Here is a 16,313-nt window from a genome sequence, read left to right as displayed (position 1 = left end):
TGGGGAGGAAAGAAGGGAACACCTCTGAGAGTCAGAGCCCGGGCTTCAAATCCTGGGCTTGCTACTCACTAGCAGTGCAGCCTAGGCAATGGATTTAACTTCTCTGTGCCTCTGCTTCCTCATCTGTAAAATGGGAATAATAACAGTGCATGCCTCTTAAGGTTATTTTATATAACCTTGTACATAATACCTAAAATGTTTAGAATAGTGGCTGGTGCAATAAGCACTTGATAAAGGTTAGCTATTATTATTATTTTCAGATGTAAAATCCTATGACATACTATTATGAAAGGGATATGGCAGATACTCAGAATTGATAATAGCTAGGGGAAAAAATAAGATAATAAAACATATTGAGGGACATTCTACAAAGTAACTATTCATAATCTTCAAAAGTGTCAAGGAAACCCACAGAAACTGTTCTATACTGAAGGAGAGCAGAAGGACATGGCAACTAAAGGCAATGTGTGATCCTGAATTTGACCCGTTGACTTCAGAGGACATTATTGAGTCAATTGGGACAATTCAGTTGAAATTTGGAGGGGTCCAAGGATATCATTATGAAGGAGGATGTGCTTGTTTCCTTGCTTGTAGGAAATGACACTAAAAGGTTCTGGAGTAAAGAGGCATCCAGTTAGCAACTTATTCCCAAGTGTTTCTGAAAGTTCTTTGTCCTCACAACCCTTTTGTAAGTTTGTGATTGCTGAAAATAAAAACACTTATTTTTTTAAATTAAAAGCTAGCATTTGTTGAGCATTCACTAAGTATCAGGAATTGTGGCCAGTGCTTTGCACATGAGCAGGTTCGGTTCTCCAAGGAAACTTCTGTGACTTTGCATCTCTACCAAAACGGAGCCAAGTACCCCTCATCTGTGCCCCAATAGTAGGCTGTACTCGTCTTCACTAACTGCCTGTGACCATGGGTTACAAATGGTCTATGAAAAGTAACTGCCTGTTTTTCTGTAACACCTGCCCCCTCCCGCTTCATGGATAATCTAAGCTCTTTAAAGGCAAGGGCTGTATCCCATTCTCAACTTGCATCCACCACTCTCAGCACAGTTCCTGGTATAGCAAATCTCAAGTTCCCAATACATGCTTAGTGACTGGAACACTGAGGCTTGCTCACCATGGTAACTACCATTAAAAATGAGGCACCAGACTTGGAATGCATGTCTGACACATGACTTCTTTTCAAGGTGGTCCTGGCTCTGGCAAAGGCACACAGTGTGAAAAGCTGGTGGAAAAATATGGATTTACACATCTCTCAACTGGCGAGCTCCTGCGTGAGGAACTGGCATCAGAATCTGAAAGAAGCAAATTGATCAGAGACATTATGGAACGTGGAGACCTGGTGCCCTCAGTAAGCAACATGGCCTGACCCACATTACTGCCTTTCCTGTCTGGGGAGACCTTTGGGGTTTTTGTAATGAATCTGAGCTGCTGGAACTAAGAAACCCAAAGAAACAATAGCTGTATTTTATGTCCCTCCTTTGCAGCAATCCAGATGCAGGCAGGTCTACAGCAGACAGCCCTTCTGCCCAACCAGGTCGAGCTGGCCCAGGCTCCTTCCATCTTGTTGCTCTACCAGACCCTCAAATGTTGGCCTAATTTCACATTTCCCCCCCAAATTCATCCCACTTTAGAATTGGAAAGGCTTCAAAATAGAAGTGAGTGTGGTGCAGCAGAGCCTAGAATTAGAAACCCCCAGAAAATATAAAATAATGCTTTGGTCTAGTTCTGGGAGGTATGATTATCTTGAAATTTGCTATCTTGTGTAATTTAAGAATGTCCCCTTTTCTGTCTTTTTTCTTCTTAAGTCACCATCCATCTCTAAGAAGCTGAATGGTAGGGATATCAAGAAATAGTCATCCTTGCCACACTGGGTCCCATGCTAGGCTCTGTAATGAGGGCTGTATGATACAGTCTCTGTTAGCAACAGAGCTGTCTGATTCCTCTCTAACCAGCTGCACTCTGTTTCCCACCTGGAAGCCGGAATGGTCCTCATGAAAGGAAAACAGACCATTACAGTTGCCACTTAGCTGGCCTCCTGGAGCCCACTCTTTTCCCTAAAGTGTCCTCTTTTCACAGCAGCTGTTACCGGAAAGGGGTCCCGATCCAGACCCCAAGAGAGGGTTCTTGGATCTTGTGCAAGAAAGAATTCAGGGCAAGTTGTAAAGTGAAAGGAAGTTCATTAAGAAAGTAGAGGAATAAAAGAATCGCTACTCCATGGACAGAGCAGCCCCGAGGGCTACTGGTTACCCATTTTATGTGTTATTTCTTGATGATATGCTAAACAAGAGATGGATTATTCATGCCTCCCCTTTTTGACCATATAGGGTAACTTCCTGACATTGCCGTGGCATTTGTAAACTGTCATGGCGCTGGTGGAAGTGTAGCAGTGACGATGACCAGAGGTCACCCTTGTTGCCATCTTGGTTTTGGTGGGTTTTACCCAGTTTCTCTACTGCAACCTGCTTTATCAGCAAGGTCTTTATAACCTGTATCTTGTACTGACCTCCTATCTTATCCTGTGACTTAGAATGCTTAACCTGGCAGGGCGCAGTGGCTCATGCCTGCAATCCCAGCACTTTGGGAGGCCGAGGCAGGTGAATCACGAGGTCAGGAGTTTGAGACCAGCCTGGCCAACATGGTGAAACCCCATCTCTACTAAAAATACAAAAAATTAGCTGGGCGTGGTGGCGGGCACCTGTAATCCCAGCTACTTGGAAGACTGAGGCAGGGGAATTGCTTGAACCTGGAAGGCAGAGGTTGCAGTGAACCAAGATCGCGCCTCTGCACTCTAGCCCAGGCAACAGTGTGAGACTCCATCTCAAAAAAAAAAAAAAAAAAAAAAGAGAGAGAGAGAGAATACCTTAACCTTCTGGGAATGCAGCCCAGTGGGTCTCAGCCTTATTTTATCCAGCCTTTATTCAAGATGGAGTTGCTCTGGTTCAAACACCTCTGACACAGCCAGAATGATTTCTTTAAAACATTTATCAGAGTGTGTTATTCCCTTCCTCAAAACCTTCCAATGGCTGCCCGCCGCATTTAGGATGAAATCCAGAGTCCTTTCTGCAGCTCTGGCCTCCAGCTCCCTCTCCAGTGTTATTTCCCACCACTCTCACCTTGCTCACTCCCCCCCACCACTAGCCTCCTTGTTCCTCCCACAAGTCAGCCTGTTCCTGCCTCAGGGCCTTTGCATTTGCTGTGTCTGCAGCCTGATGCTCTCCCTTCATATAGTCACATAGTTTGCTCCTTTACTTCATCCAGATCTCCACTTCAGTGTTACACTTTATCAGATGCCTTCCCTGGCCACCCTACAGAAAGTAACTCCTCTAGCATTCTGTACCTTTGTCCTGCTTTAATTTTGTACCTATCAGTTATCTTAGCTGACTCTTCATTATATATTTATTTGTTCATCTATTGTGTGTCTTCTTCATTAGAATATAAACTTCATGAGGACTTCATTCACGATTATCTAGGGATAGATTCTAACCACACTCGCAATGGCCGCATTCCCCAAGCCCCTGCCAAAAGCCAGAGAGCCCACGAGCAGGGAATTCCTCCACTGGCAGCTGATTGCGTTTTTCCTCTACCAATTTCCAGACTCTGGTGTATTTCTCCTACTTCATTTACCATAAGCACTTGCTAAATACAAATTTTCAACAAAGAAAGTGATGTTACTTGAAAATGCTACTTTACATCTACCAAAAGTCTTTTAAGTCAGTAGATGTCAAATTTTATAAAATATTTACTGGAAAAAAGTTAACAGTAAAATACCTTTTTTTTTTTTTTTTTTGAGACACAGTCTCGCTCATCACCCAGGCTGGAGTGCAGTGGCGTAATCTTGACTCACTGCAATTTCCACCTCCCGAGTTCAAGCGATTCTCCTGCCTCAACCTCCCGAGTAGCTGGGATTACAGGCGCCCACAGCAATGCCCGGCTAATTTTTGTATTTTTAATAGAGATGGGGTTTCGCCATGGTGGCCAGGCTGGTCTTAAACTCCTGACCTCAGGTGATCCACTCACCTCGGCCTCTCAACGTGCTAGGATTACAGGTGTGAGCCACCGCACCCAGCCAGTAAAATACTTTTTATACCATGTTTTGTCTAGTTTTAAATTGCCATTATGCCTAATTCATGGAGTGCTACCATATGAAATACAGCTACCTTACCTCATCTAATCTAAGATGCCAATATCTTAAGACAGATAACTGGTAAGAATATACCAGTAAGAAAAAAACACTAACAATTAAACTATGTTATAATATAATCAGAACTGATTATAAATACCTGCCAATTTCATAGATATTAAAATATGGGGTGGAGGTGGAAGAGTGAAATGAAATATGGTCAATTGCTGTCTGCTGTTAACCTTATCTGAACCTTCCTCGCTCCCTCAGTGGATGACTGAAGGAGACTTGGGGTACTTCTAGTGTTCTGTGAAAGAGCTCAGGTCCTGACCACTCTTGCTTTGCTCCAGGGCATCGTTTTGGAGCTCCTGAAGGAGGCCATGATGGCCAGCCTCGGGGACACCAGGGGCTTCCTGATTGACGGCTATCCTCGGGAGGTGAAGCAAGGGGAAGAGTTCGGACGCAGGGTGAGTGGTTGTTATGGGGATCCTTCCAGAAGAAAAATAGGGGACATCATTGAGGTTGGGGGATAATTCAAAGTCTATTTCTTTCCCAATTACATTAATGAAAACTTTAAGGGGCAGAAACTTGATTCAAACTAGAAATTTAAAAAAAGGAGTAGATTTATTGACTTAAGTAACTAAAACACCCAGCAGTGGTTTAGATTTGGTTGACTCCAGATATCCAAATGTGTTCATCAATTGTCTGACTCTCTCTCTCTCTCTCTCTCTCTAATTCGCTTTCCTTTGTGTTGGTCTCATTTTCTTCCTGATCAAGGCTTACCTTCTACCATCTAAGTGGCTTCATAGAAAAGTGTTTCTGTTTCCCAGTGGGTCCAGCAAAAGACCCAGAGTTGTGTTTCCTTATCCTGGATTTGGTCACAGTCCCATCATCACTGAACCAATTACTGAGGCCAAGAGGGAAGGAGAGGGAATACGCTGGCTGGCCCAGCCTGGAGGACCAAGGAAGGATGGGAAGGGAGGAGGGAGCAGGGGCACCACACCTCAGCCACACAGGGAAGGAAAATTACCCCCAGGAAAAGTAGGGCTGTCCTTACAAGAAGACGGGGGAATGGGTGCTGGACAGGCAGAATCAGAACTACACACCACCCTCCCACTATCCTCCCACCATCCCACCTCCCTGCCCACCCTCTCCTAGTGAGGAGGGTGGGTCAGGGATACTCACAGGGGAGCAGCAGTAAGTAAAAACCGTTGTGGCTGCCACGTATTGAACCCACTCTGGGCCAGATCCTGTGCCCACACTTTATAGAGAGTACCTGTAATCTTACAAGTCCAGGCAAGAAGGGTACAACTGGCCTCACTGTTAAACAAATACTGACTTGAGAACTTAAATTCATATTTATAGAGATATCTCTTTAGACGAGTTTTGAAACATTTTTCATATACAGTTTTCTCATTTTTTTTTTAATAACCTTTTTAGATAGATAGGGGAAGTATTGTCCTCATGTTAAAGGTGATGAGTGAAGCCCAGAAAGGGTTAATGACTTCCCCATGGCCACACAGCTGGTGACAACTTACTGGTAAGTGCCAGCTGCTGGCAGGACTAAGATTTTGCGGAACCCGTCGCCATCCACTTCTAGTAACATTGATTGAGGTGAATTGTACTTGTGTGTCTCTGGGGGTTTACTTTGACCTCCTTCTGAGCCTGTTTCATTTAACTTCCTTGGTGTCAAAATACTTCAAGGTCAATTGCTCATCTTCGCCTACACTTCCTACATGAAACCAGAGTCAAAGAAAACATGTCTAGGTCTAGTTGGCATGGGTGGACCCTGGACCCATTCTGGCTGTCCCTTGACTCCAGAGCTTCCATCAGCAAGATGGGGGTGGGCAGGGAGAAGTGGATTTGCAGAGCAGAGCCCCATGACTGTGGAAGTTTTAGGCAGTTCTTGATGGGGGACACTCACATGCCCAAGTTCTAATGAGTTTTTTCCCATGAAACAAATCACTTCAAGAGCACAAACCTCAATATAAATCAACTAGTTTTTTACAAAATGGAATTGGGAGCATTGTTCTACTTTTTAAATAATTGTGGTAAAATAGACAACAAAATTTCTCATCTTAACCATTTTTAAGTGTACAGTTCAAGGATGTTAAGTACATTCATATTGTTATGAAACCATCACCACCATCCATCTTGAGAACTCTTTTTATCTTGCTAAACTGAAACTCTACCTACTATTTATTTTATTTATTTTTATTTTTGGAGACAAGGTTTTGCCCTATTGCCCTGGCTGGAGTGCAGTGGTGCAATCATACCTCACTGCAGCCTCGACCACACAGGCCCAAGCAATCCTCTCACCTCAGCCTCCTGAGCAGCTGGGACTACAAGTGTGCACCACCACATCCCAGCTAAACTTTTTGATTTTTTGTACAGATGGGGATCTCACTGTGTTACCAGGGCTGGACTTAAACTCCTGGGGTCCGGTGATCCTCTCACCTCGGCCTCCCAAAGTGCTGGGATTACAGATGTGAGCCACCGCACCTGCCTGAAACTCTACCCTCTCCCTCCTTTCCCCAGCTCCTGATAACCACCATTTTTCTTTCTGTCTCTGTGAATTTCACTATTCTAGGTACCTCTTATTTCACTTAACAAAATGTCCTCAAGGTTCATTCATATTGTAGCATGTGTCAGAATTTCCCTCCTTTTCCGGGTCAAATAACATTCCATTGTATGTATATGCCACATTATTTTTATTCATTCACCTATCGATAGAGACTGGGGTTGCTTTCACTTTCTGGCTATTGTGAATAATGTTGCCATGACTACGTGTGTACAATATCTGTTCAAGTTCCTGCATTAGTTCTTTTGGGTATATACCCGCAAGTGGAATTGCTAGATCATATGGTAATTCTATTTTTAATTTTTTGAGGAGCCACCATACTACACATATACATACATACTGCCAGCCATAGTGGCCACACCACTTTACATCCCTACCAACAATGCACAAGAATTTCAATTTCTTCTCACCAACACTTGTTATTTTATGGGTTTTTTTGATAGTGGCCATCCTAATGGGTGTGAGGTGGTATCTTATTGTGGTTTTGATTTGCAGTTCTCTAATGATTAGTGACATTGAGCATCTTTTCATGTGCTTTAAATGAAGTTGTTTTCTTTTTGTTGTTGTCTAGTTGTAGGAGTTCTTTATATATTTTGGATAGTAATTCCTTATCAGATATATGACTTACAGATATTTTCTTTCATTTGATAGGCTGTCTTTTCACTCTTTTGATTGTGTCCTTTGATGCACAAAAGCTTTTCATTTTGGTGTAGTCCAATTTATCTGTTTTTACTTCTGTTGCCTATACTTTTTGTCCTGTACAAGAAGTTATTACCTAATCCCCATGAAGCCTTCCCTCCGTATTTTCTTCTAAAAGCTTTGTAGTTTTAGCGCTTATATATTTAGGTATTTTGATCCAGTTTGTTTGTTTGTTTGTGACAGAGTTTCAGTCTGTCGCCCAGGCTGGAGTACAGTGGTGAAAGTGGTGAATCTCAGCTCACTGCAACCTCTGCCTACCAGGTTCAAGCAATTCTCGGGCCTCAGCCTCCCGAGTAGCTGGGACTACAGGCACATGCCACCACGCCTGGCTAATTTTTTTGTACTTTTAGTAGAGACGGAGTTTCACCATGTTGCCGAGGCTTGTGTTGAACTCCTGGCCTCATGTGATCCGCCTGCCTTGGCCTCCCAAAGTGCTGGGATTACAGACATGAGCTACCATGCCCAGCCTTGATCCATTTTGAGTTAATTTTTCATATATGGTGTCAGATTATTTTGCATATGGATATCTAGTTTTCCCAATGCCATTTGTTGAAAGAATATTTTCTCCTACAGAATGATCTTGACATTTATGTTAATCCATTTGCATTGCTATGAGGAATACCTGAGGCTGGGTAATTTATAAAGAAAAGAGGTTATTTTGGCTCATGGTTCTGCAGCCTGTACAGGAAGCATGGCACTGGCATCTGCTCCTGATGAGGCCTCAGGAAGCTTCCACTCACAGCGGAAGGTGAGGGAGAAGCCAGTGCATCACATGTTGAGAGACAGATGGCAGAGGCCCCTGACTCTTTTCTATAATCACATCTTCCATGAACTCAGAGAATGAGAACCCAGTCATTACCACGAGGATAGCACCAAGCTGTTCATGAGAAATCTGCCCAAACACCTCCAACTGGCCCCACTTCCAACATTGGAGGTCACATTTCAACATGAGATTTGGAGGGAACAAATTCCAAACCATATTAGCATCCTCGTGAAAAATCATTTGACCATATATATGTGAGAGTTTATTTTTGGACTGTCTATTCTATTGGTCTATATATCTGTCTTTATGCCTGTACCACATTCTTTTGATTACTGTAGCTTAGTAATAAGTTTTGAAATCAGGAAGTGTGAGACCTCCAGCTTTGTTGTTCTTTTTGGTGATTGTTTTGGCAATTCAGGGCCTCTTGAGATTCTATATGGTTTTAGAATGATGTTTCTATTCCTGGAAAAAAAAATTAGGATTTTGATAGGGATTACATTAAATATGTAGATCACTTTGGGTAATATCGACATCTTAGCAATATTAAGCTTTCCATGGATTGTTTTAGATTTTGTTTATTCTAATCTTCTAGCCAACGTCTAGGCTGTGGATAAGTCCCTAGGGATACATTCTAAGTAATTAAGGAACAGGAGTATTTTTCTTACACCACCTTAGAATCAAGGCCTGTGCAGGGCTGGGGGGTTGGAGGGGAAAGGAAGAGGAAGGTGTGATACAACCGTTGAGAAGCTTCCTGTCTATGAGGATTGGCAGTTGTGTAAGCATGACACTAACATGCAATTGTAGATGTGTAATAACTGCTGCAGGGTCAACAGTGTTTCAGGCTTTTCCCACTTACCTTGCCCTTGAACTTAAGGTTAGAAGAGCTCTGAGAGACCCTCCAGGAAAGTCAGGACAGGTCCTGCGCGTGTTTGGAAGTGATGGGAATAAAAGTCTTTTTTTTTTCTTTTTTTTTTTTTGATACGGAGTCTCGCTCTGTTGCCCAGGCTGGAGTGCCGTGGTGTGATCTCAGCTCACTGCAAGCTCCGCCTCCCGGGTTCACGCCATTCTCCTGCCTCAGCCTTCTCAGTAGCTGGGACTACAGGCGCCCGCCACCACGGCCAGCTAATTTTTTGTATTTTTAGTAGAGATGGGGTTTCACCGTGTTAGCCAGGATGGTCTTGATCTCCTGACCTCGTGATCTGCCCTCCTCGGCCTCCCAAAGTGCTAGGATTACAGGCGTGAGCCACCACGCCCAGCCAAGTCTTTTTTTTTTTTTTTTTTAATTGCTCTGAGAGGTGGTAGAACATTCTTTTGAAACCCTCAAATGATCGAGGACAAGATGTATAGTAAATAAATAAGGTCTCTCTGTCTCTCTCTCTCGGTCAACAACAACAAAATTAAATTATAATCCTTATTCTTCTTTGGGGAATTTTAAAATTGAGTCTGAAGGCAATCCCCAGAACTTAGGCCTATGGGGTTCCACACCATTTTGAGCAATGACAGCCCTGGAGCTTCCCAAGGTGGAATCATTAAAGCATGTCACTCATATACTCTGGAGTCAGAAAATCTAGGTTTTCACCTGTCATTTATTATGGAGATAATAATACCTGTTAACACCTATTTAAAAGGCTTTGTAAACATCAGATCATATAATATACATAAATGTCTTCTGAGCTATAAAAGTTTATAAAATATTATCTAGTTTAGCATCACTCATTTGTTAATCACACCTCATACAAGCCTCTAAAATTCCTGCTCCATCACCACTTCCTCCTTTGCTTAAAACCCAGTTAGGGTGAGCTCAGAGCTCTGTGCAGCCCGTTGGTCTGTCCTCTGGTGTTTGGGTAAGTATGAATTCAAATGGTCCATGTGATCTTCCCTAAAGTAAAGCAAAAAACTTCCTCTCCCACTGTGGTCCCCGTTCAGACCAGTTTTAGAATGTGGCAGAGAAGAAGCCTAACTAGAACTGAGGAACAAGAAAATCATCAACATGGTGACTGGACAATTACACTCAATGCTAAAATTCATGATGCCATTTCAAACAACACACAGGTGACCCATTTCATTACTGAGCATACAACCCTTAAGTGAGATTTTAGACATCTACAAAGATGATTTCTTACATACTGCTGGGAGGAACTTACAGAGACCAAGAGTGACATTGATTTGTCCCTGGGTACAGGAACTTTAGAAGATTCTAGTATCAATTAAGCAGGTGTGCAAGAGAACACATCCAGCCCTCCAGAATGAGCTCCTGCTTTAAACCTGACCAGATGGCCGGGCACGGTGGCTCACGCCTGTAATCCCAGCACTTTGGGAGGCCGAGGCGGGCAGATCACCTGAGGTCAGGAGTTTGAGACCAGCCAGACCAACATGGTGAAACCCCATCTCTACTAAAAATACAAAATTAGCCGGGCGTGGTGGCACATGCCTGTAATCCCAGCTACTTGGGAGGCTGAGGCAGGAGAATCACTTGAACCCAGGAGGCAGAGGTTGCAGTGAGCCAAGATCGCACCACTGCATTCCAGCCTGGGCAACACAGTGAAACTCCATCTCAAAAAATAATAATAATAATAAAACCTGACCAGATGAACAAAGATGCTACAAACACAGAATAAGCTACTGTTGACTCATTAATGCCCTGCAGGGCCCTTCATTTGTAGCTCCCCTTCAAATTACAAGCAAGAAATTCATTTGAAATTTGACAAAGACAAATGCAGACATCTGATTTTCCCCAGAGATTCAAAGTAATCAGCTTGGTTGAAAGCATAGTATTTCCCCTAGTGCATCAGGCCTGCAACTATGTTTGAGGTCCATTCAAGCCTGGAGAGGTTTTAACCAGCCCACAAAAATCTCACCAGCCTTTCTGTGTCACCGAGATTGATGTGTCCGATGCATTGGACCATCAGTTCCTTTAAAAATTCAGTTAGTTAGACTGACACTTTTGCATACCTGTAGCTGAGTTCTCCGAGATACAAGGTCCTTTGAGGATTTCCTTGGCCACTGCATATGACACTGCTAAAAATCAAATGCAAACTAATGTCCACAGCTTAAGGGTAAGTCTATATGTGGTTTCTGTTACCTTCCTATCTTCTATTCTCCAAGCTGGTTTTATCCCTGTTGAATTACAACCTATACCTTCAGTTTACAGCATGATTTACTGGGGGAGGGGCTGTGTATATGTACATGTATGTAATGCATGTATGCATGTAGATGTGTGTAACGAGGCAGAAGGAATATGAGGGAGGAGTCAGGGTTTCTGATCACTATCCTTATTCCCCACTCCAGCTGAGAACCCCTGGTATAGTGACTCTGGTGTGAACAGGCCTGTATTTGGAGCCTGGCTTTGTAATTCATTGGCTGGTAAGCAAGTCAGCTAACTTTGTAGATCTCCATCTCCTCTTCTATAAAATGTTGGTTGGAAATACATACCTCAGTGATTGTTGGGAAGATTGGATGGGATCCTTGACAAGTGCCTTTACACATTTATAAGCCTACATATGGTGTTCAGTAAATCTTTACAGTTTTTTTAATGATGTGTATTTTTTCTGACTATAGAAATAAAAATTATATAGTATGAAACAATACACAAAAATATAAAACAAAGAATAACTAACCACCCAGTGATAATACCTATTAACATTTGATGTATGTTCTCCCCAAGCTTTGTTCTGCCTGTTTTTGCTTAGTTAAAATCATACAGAACATAGGAATAGTAATTATTTTTTGAGTACTTACAATGTGCCAGGAACTGAGCTTGATGCTTTACACATTTCATTTGATTAATTTTTACAGTCCTACTTAATAGGTGTTAGGACCCCCATTTTATAGATTTTTTTTTTTTTTTTTTTTGAGACGGAGTCTTGCTCTGTCCCCCAGGCTGGAGTGCAATGGCGTGATCGCAGCTCACTGCAACCTCTGCCTCCTGGGCTCAAGTGATTCTCCTGCCTCAGCAGCTGGGATTACAGGCGCCCACCACCACGCCCAGCTAATTTTTGTATTTTTAGTAGAGATGGGGTTTCACCATGTTGGTCAGGCTAGTCTTGAACTCCTGACCTCGTGATCTGCCCACCTCGGCCTCCCAAAGTGCTGGGACTATAGGCATGAGCCGTTTTATAGATTCTTACCATCTCGAGAAGGGCTCTGTGCTTAGCCTGACTCCCTGGTGTGAAATCGAAAGGCTTTCCTGTATTAAGCCAATCTCATACTCAACACCAGCCAAATTAACCACATATTAACAGAAATCATATTAACAGAAGTCATATTAACGGAAGTCATATTAACAGAAGTCATATTAATAGAAGTAGAATGCATGGGTTTGCTCTTGGCTTTTCCCTCCCAAAAGACTCTTAGCTGAAATTCTGCGTTTAGCCAGAATATGTAAATAACTCTCGTGGAGGTGGGAATGATGGCTTCATAGTGATCCCTCTGTCTTACTACTCTCAACTATCTCATGACACTTCATTGACAGAACCAGTGTTTCTGTTTATAAGTGTATTCTAATCTTCAGAATGAGTTCTTAACACACACACACACACGTGCACATACGGACCCATGCACAAAGTTTGAGTCTGGCCAAGGGAATGTCTATTTGGTGTGTTCTAGTTGTTTAGAATTGTGGGGAGCTCTGGAGGCCACATAGGATTTTTCACTTGAGATGTTTCTGCTCTCTTCTGATTCCTGGTTCACTGCAGAACTCAGAGCTGCATAATGGTGTGTGGGGGGAGAAGGTATATATAAATTGAGTAGTATTACTGTCATTAGGGTTGTGTATTCAGGAATGCTGGAATGACCCAGATATTCCTCCTCTAGTGAGGTTCCCCCAAGGGGACATACCTTAAGGTGAGAGCAAATGAGAAATAGGCACACCACTTTCTTTTCAGCCAGGGCCCTTTCCTGCCAGCGCAGGGAGACTCTGGTAAACATGCTGGAGCATGCAACTTAGGCTAAAAGCCTGAGTGAGGCCGCTGACTCTTTCTAGACCTAAATCTGACCAGTGGGATACTTTACAGGTCAAAAGGATGATTATGTTGCCAAGTCCACCTTAAATAACATTAGCTCCCATTTATGTAGTGTTTGAAGTGAGTCAGGGGCTTTACATATACGAACTCATTTAACCCTCACAATAGTCCTGTGAGTCAAACACTATCATTATCCTCATTTTTAAATGAGGAAACTGAGGCGTACACTAAGAATAAGATAGTTGTTATTCTCAACAAAGAGAGTTCCTGGATGGCATGGAGAGCTCCTGCCCACTGGTAAACGTGGCCTAACCCCCATTCTGACTTAATCAGAAGAAAACTAAGGTGGGGGTGGAGTCAGAGGGCAGGAGGGCAAACTTCTCCTCCCGCTCCACTTGCTGGAATGACCAAAGCAAAACCATGATCACAGTCCACAATGCTCGTGTCCCTGTGCTGGTGGGCTGCCCTCATGCCCTGAGGGGTAAAAGGATGAGTGTGGTCCTGTGTCCGGAACTGGGTTCTTGGTCTCACTGACTTAAAGAATGAAGCCGTGGACCCTCGCGGTGAGTGTTACCGTTCTTAAAGGCGGCGTGTCCGGAGTTTGTTCCTTCTGATGTTCGGATGTGTTCAGAGTTTCTTCCTTCTGGTGGGTTCATGGTCTCGCTGGCTCAGGAGTGAAGTTGCAGACCTTTGCAGTGAGTGTTACAGCTCATAAAGGCAGTGCGGACCCAAAGAGTGAGCAGTAGCAAGATTCACTGCAAAGACCGAAAGAACAAAGCTGCCACAATGTGGAAGGGGACCCCAGCGGGTTGCCACTGCTGGCTAGGGCAGCCTGCTTTTATTCTCTTATCTGGCCCCAGCCACATCCTGCTGATTGGTCCATTTTTACAGAGAGCTGATTGGTCCGTTTTGACAGGGTGCTGATTGGTGCGTTTACAATCCCCGATCTAGACACAAAAGTTTTCCAAGTCCCCACCAGAGTAGCTAGATACAGAGTGTCCACACAAAGGTTCTCCAGGTCCCCACCAGAGTAGCTAGATACAGAGTGTCTATTGGTGCATTCACAAACCCTGAATTAGACACAAGGTGCTGATTGGTGTGTTTACAAACCTTGAGCTAGATACAGAGTGCCGATTGGTGTATTTGCAATCCCTTAGCTAGACATAAAGGTTCTCCAAGTCCCCACCAGACTTAGGAGCCCAGCTGGCTTCACCCAGTGGATCCCGCACTGGGCCACAGGTGGAGCTGCCTGCCAGTCCCGCGCCCTGCGCCCGCACTCCTCAGCCCTTGGGTGGTGGATGGGACTGGGTGCGTCGCGCAGGGGGCTGCGCTCGTCGGGGAGGCTCACGCCGTGCAGGAGACCACGGGGAGGTGGCGGGGGAAGGCTCAGGCATGGTGGGGGCTGCAGGTCCCGAGCCCTGCCCCGCGGGGAGGCAGCTAAGGCCCGGCGAGTAATCAAGCACAGCAGCTGCTGGCCCAGGTGCTAAGCCCTTCACTGCCTGGGGCCGTGGGGCGGGGCCGGCCGGCCGCTCCGAGTGCGGGGCTCGCTGAGCCCACGCCCACCCGGAACTCTGCGCAAGCGCCTGCAAGCGCCTAGCGCAGTCCGGGTTCCCGCCCGCGCAGTCACGGTTCCCGCCCGCGCCTCTCCCTCCACACCTCCCTGCAAGCTAAGGGAGCCGGCTCCGGCCTTGGCCAGCCCAGAAAGGGGCTCCCACAGTGCAGCGGCCGGCTGAAGGGCTCCTCATGCGCGGCCAGAGTAGGCGCCAAGGCCGAGGAGGCACCGACATTGGGCGGGGGCTGTGAGGGCTGCCAGCATGCTGTCACCTCTCAGTCCCACTAGATCCCAAGAGGCAGCAGAGGCGGCTTCTGAAAAATAAAATAAGTGAGTAGGCACCCCACCCCATCGCTCCCTTTCCCACGGCCCCACCCTCCTCTCCTGGTTCCTTTTGGCCCACTCAGCTTCTTGCCCAAACCTCATTCTGAAGGCGCTGGCTCTCTCCATCAGGGTGAGGTCACCAAGCTTTGGGGTTACGTGCATCTGCTTCAGGCCTGTCACTCACTAGTCCCTAGTGACCTTGGGAAGGTTAACCCCTGAGGGCCTCCATTTCCTCATCCTTAAAGTGGGAATAATCATACTTCCCGGCAAGGGCGCCAGAGGGCTTAAGGGATGGCTGTTTGTAAAGCCCTTAGCACAGTGAAGCATAGCCAGCTGCTGAAATGTTGCTGATGGCATCTCAGCAGCCCTTCCAGGGGCACTTGTGCTCTAACTAAGGTCCCCTGAAAACCAAAGCCCATGGAGAATCCAGTGATGCTGGTGCCAGAGCCCCAGGGTGCCAGCGGGGTGTTGTTGGGGGCAGGCCAATGTCCCCAAGTCTCTGATTCATTCAGCCAAGGGCAGAGTTCTCTGTTCGCCCTCTTACTTGATGTTGAAGACTAACCACAGTCCAGTGAAAACAGAGCAGAGCTAGGAGCCAGACAGCTACTCCAAGGGAGTTTCTAATGATACCTAGCGAAGCATTTTGAAAAAAATTAAATGGTATCTCATTGAAACATTTCAAAAAATTTTAGGTATTGAAAACAAATGGTTCAGGTCACTTCCAAATAGAATAACTGATCGATAGCTTTTTATATAGGAAGAGAGTGCTGATTCCAGGAGAGAGAGGTTAGGTCAAACCCCCTAGTTTTGGCACAGGAAAATGGCTTGTCAGAGTAGCTTCTCAAACTATGATGCTGTGAAGACTCACTTAGGGATCTGGTTAAGATGCAGACTCTAGGCTGGGTGCGGTGGCTAACACCTGTAATCCCAGTACTTTGGGAGGCTGAGGTGGGTGGATCACTTGAGGTCAGGAGTTCATGACCAGCCTGGCCACCATGGTGAAACCCCGTCTCTACTAAAAATACAAAAATTAGCCGGGTGTGGTGGCACACACCTGTAATCCCAGCTACTTGGGAGGCTAAGACAGGAGGATTGTTTGAACCTGGGAGGCAGAGGTTGCAGGGATCACATCACTGCACTGCAGTCTGGGCTGCAGAGCGAGACTCTGTCACCAAAAAAAAAAAAAAAAAAACAAAAACAAAAAAAAAACAGATTCTGCTTCAGCAGGTCGCTTGTTGTGCCTGAGAGTATGTATTTCTAACAAGCTTCCAAATGACATGCTGCTGGTCGGCGGGCCACACT

The 16,313-nt window shown here is 45.0% G+C and overlaps 1 protein-coding gene across 7 annotated transcripts in view; it reads left to right on the top strand.

Annotated features, from left to right (window-relative positions):
- The window catches only part of AK5 (adenylate kinase 5), a 280,641-nt gene that overhangs the window by 238,882 nt on the left and 25,446 nt on the right, over positions 1-16,313 (top strand). For all 7 annotated transcript variants that reach the window (XM_002810687.5, XM_009248808.4, XM_063711701.1 and 4 more), the window contains exons 11-12: positions 1,196-1,359; positions 4,482-4,598. In XM_002810687.5, coding sequence (XP_002810733.2) covers positions 1,196-1,359; positions 4,482-4,598 — 281 coding nt within the window. The remainder of the gene's footprint in view (positions 1-1,195; positions 1,360-4,481; positions 4,599-16,313) is intronic.

This window comes from Pongo abelii, chromosome 1 (genome assembly GCF_028885655.2).
Source record: "Pongo abelii isolate AG06213 chromosome 1, NHGRI_mPonAbe1-v2.0_pri, whole genome shotgun sequence".
NCBI lineage: Eukaryota > Metazoa > Chordata > Mammalia > Primates > Hominidae > Pongo > Pongo abelii.
The sequence above is the reverse complement of the archived record's forward strand: the minus strand, read 5'-3'. Positions and strand labels throughout refer to the sequence as shown.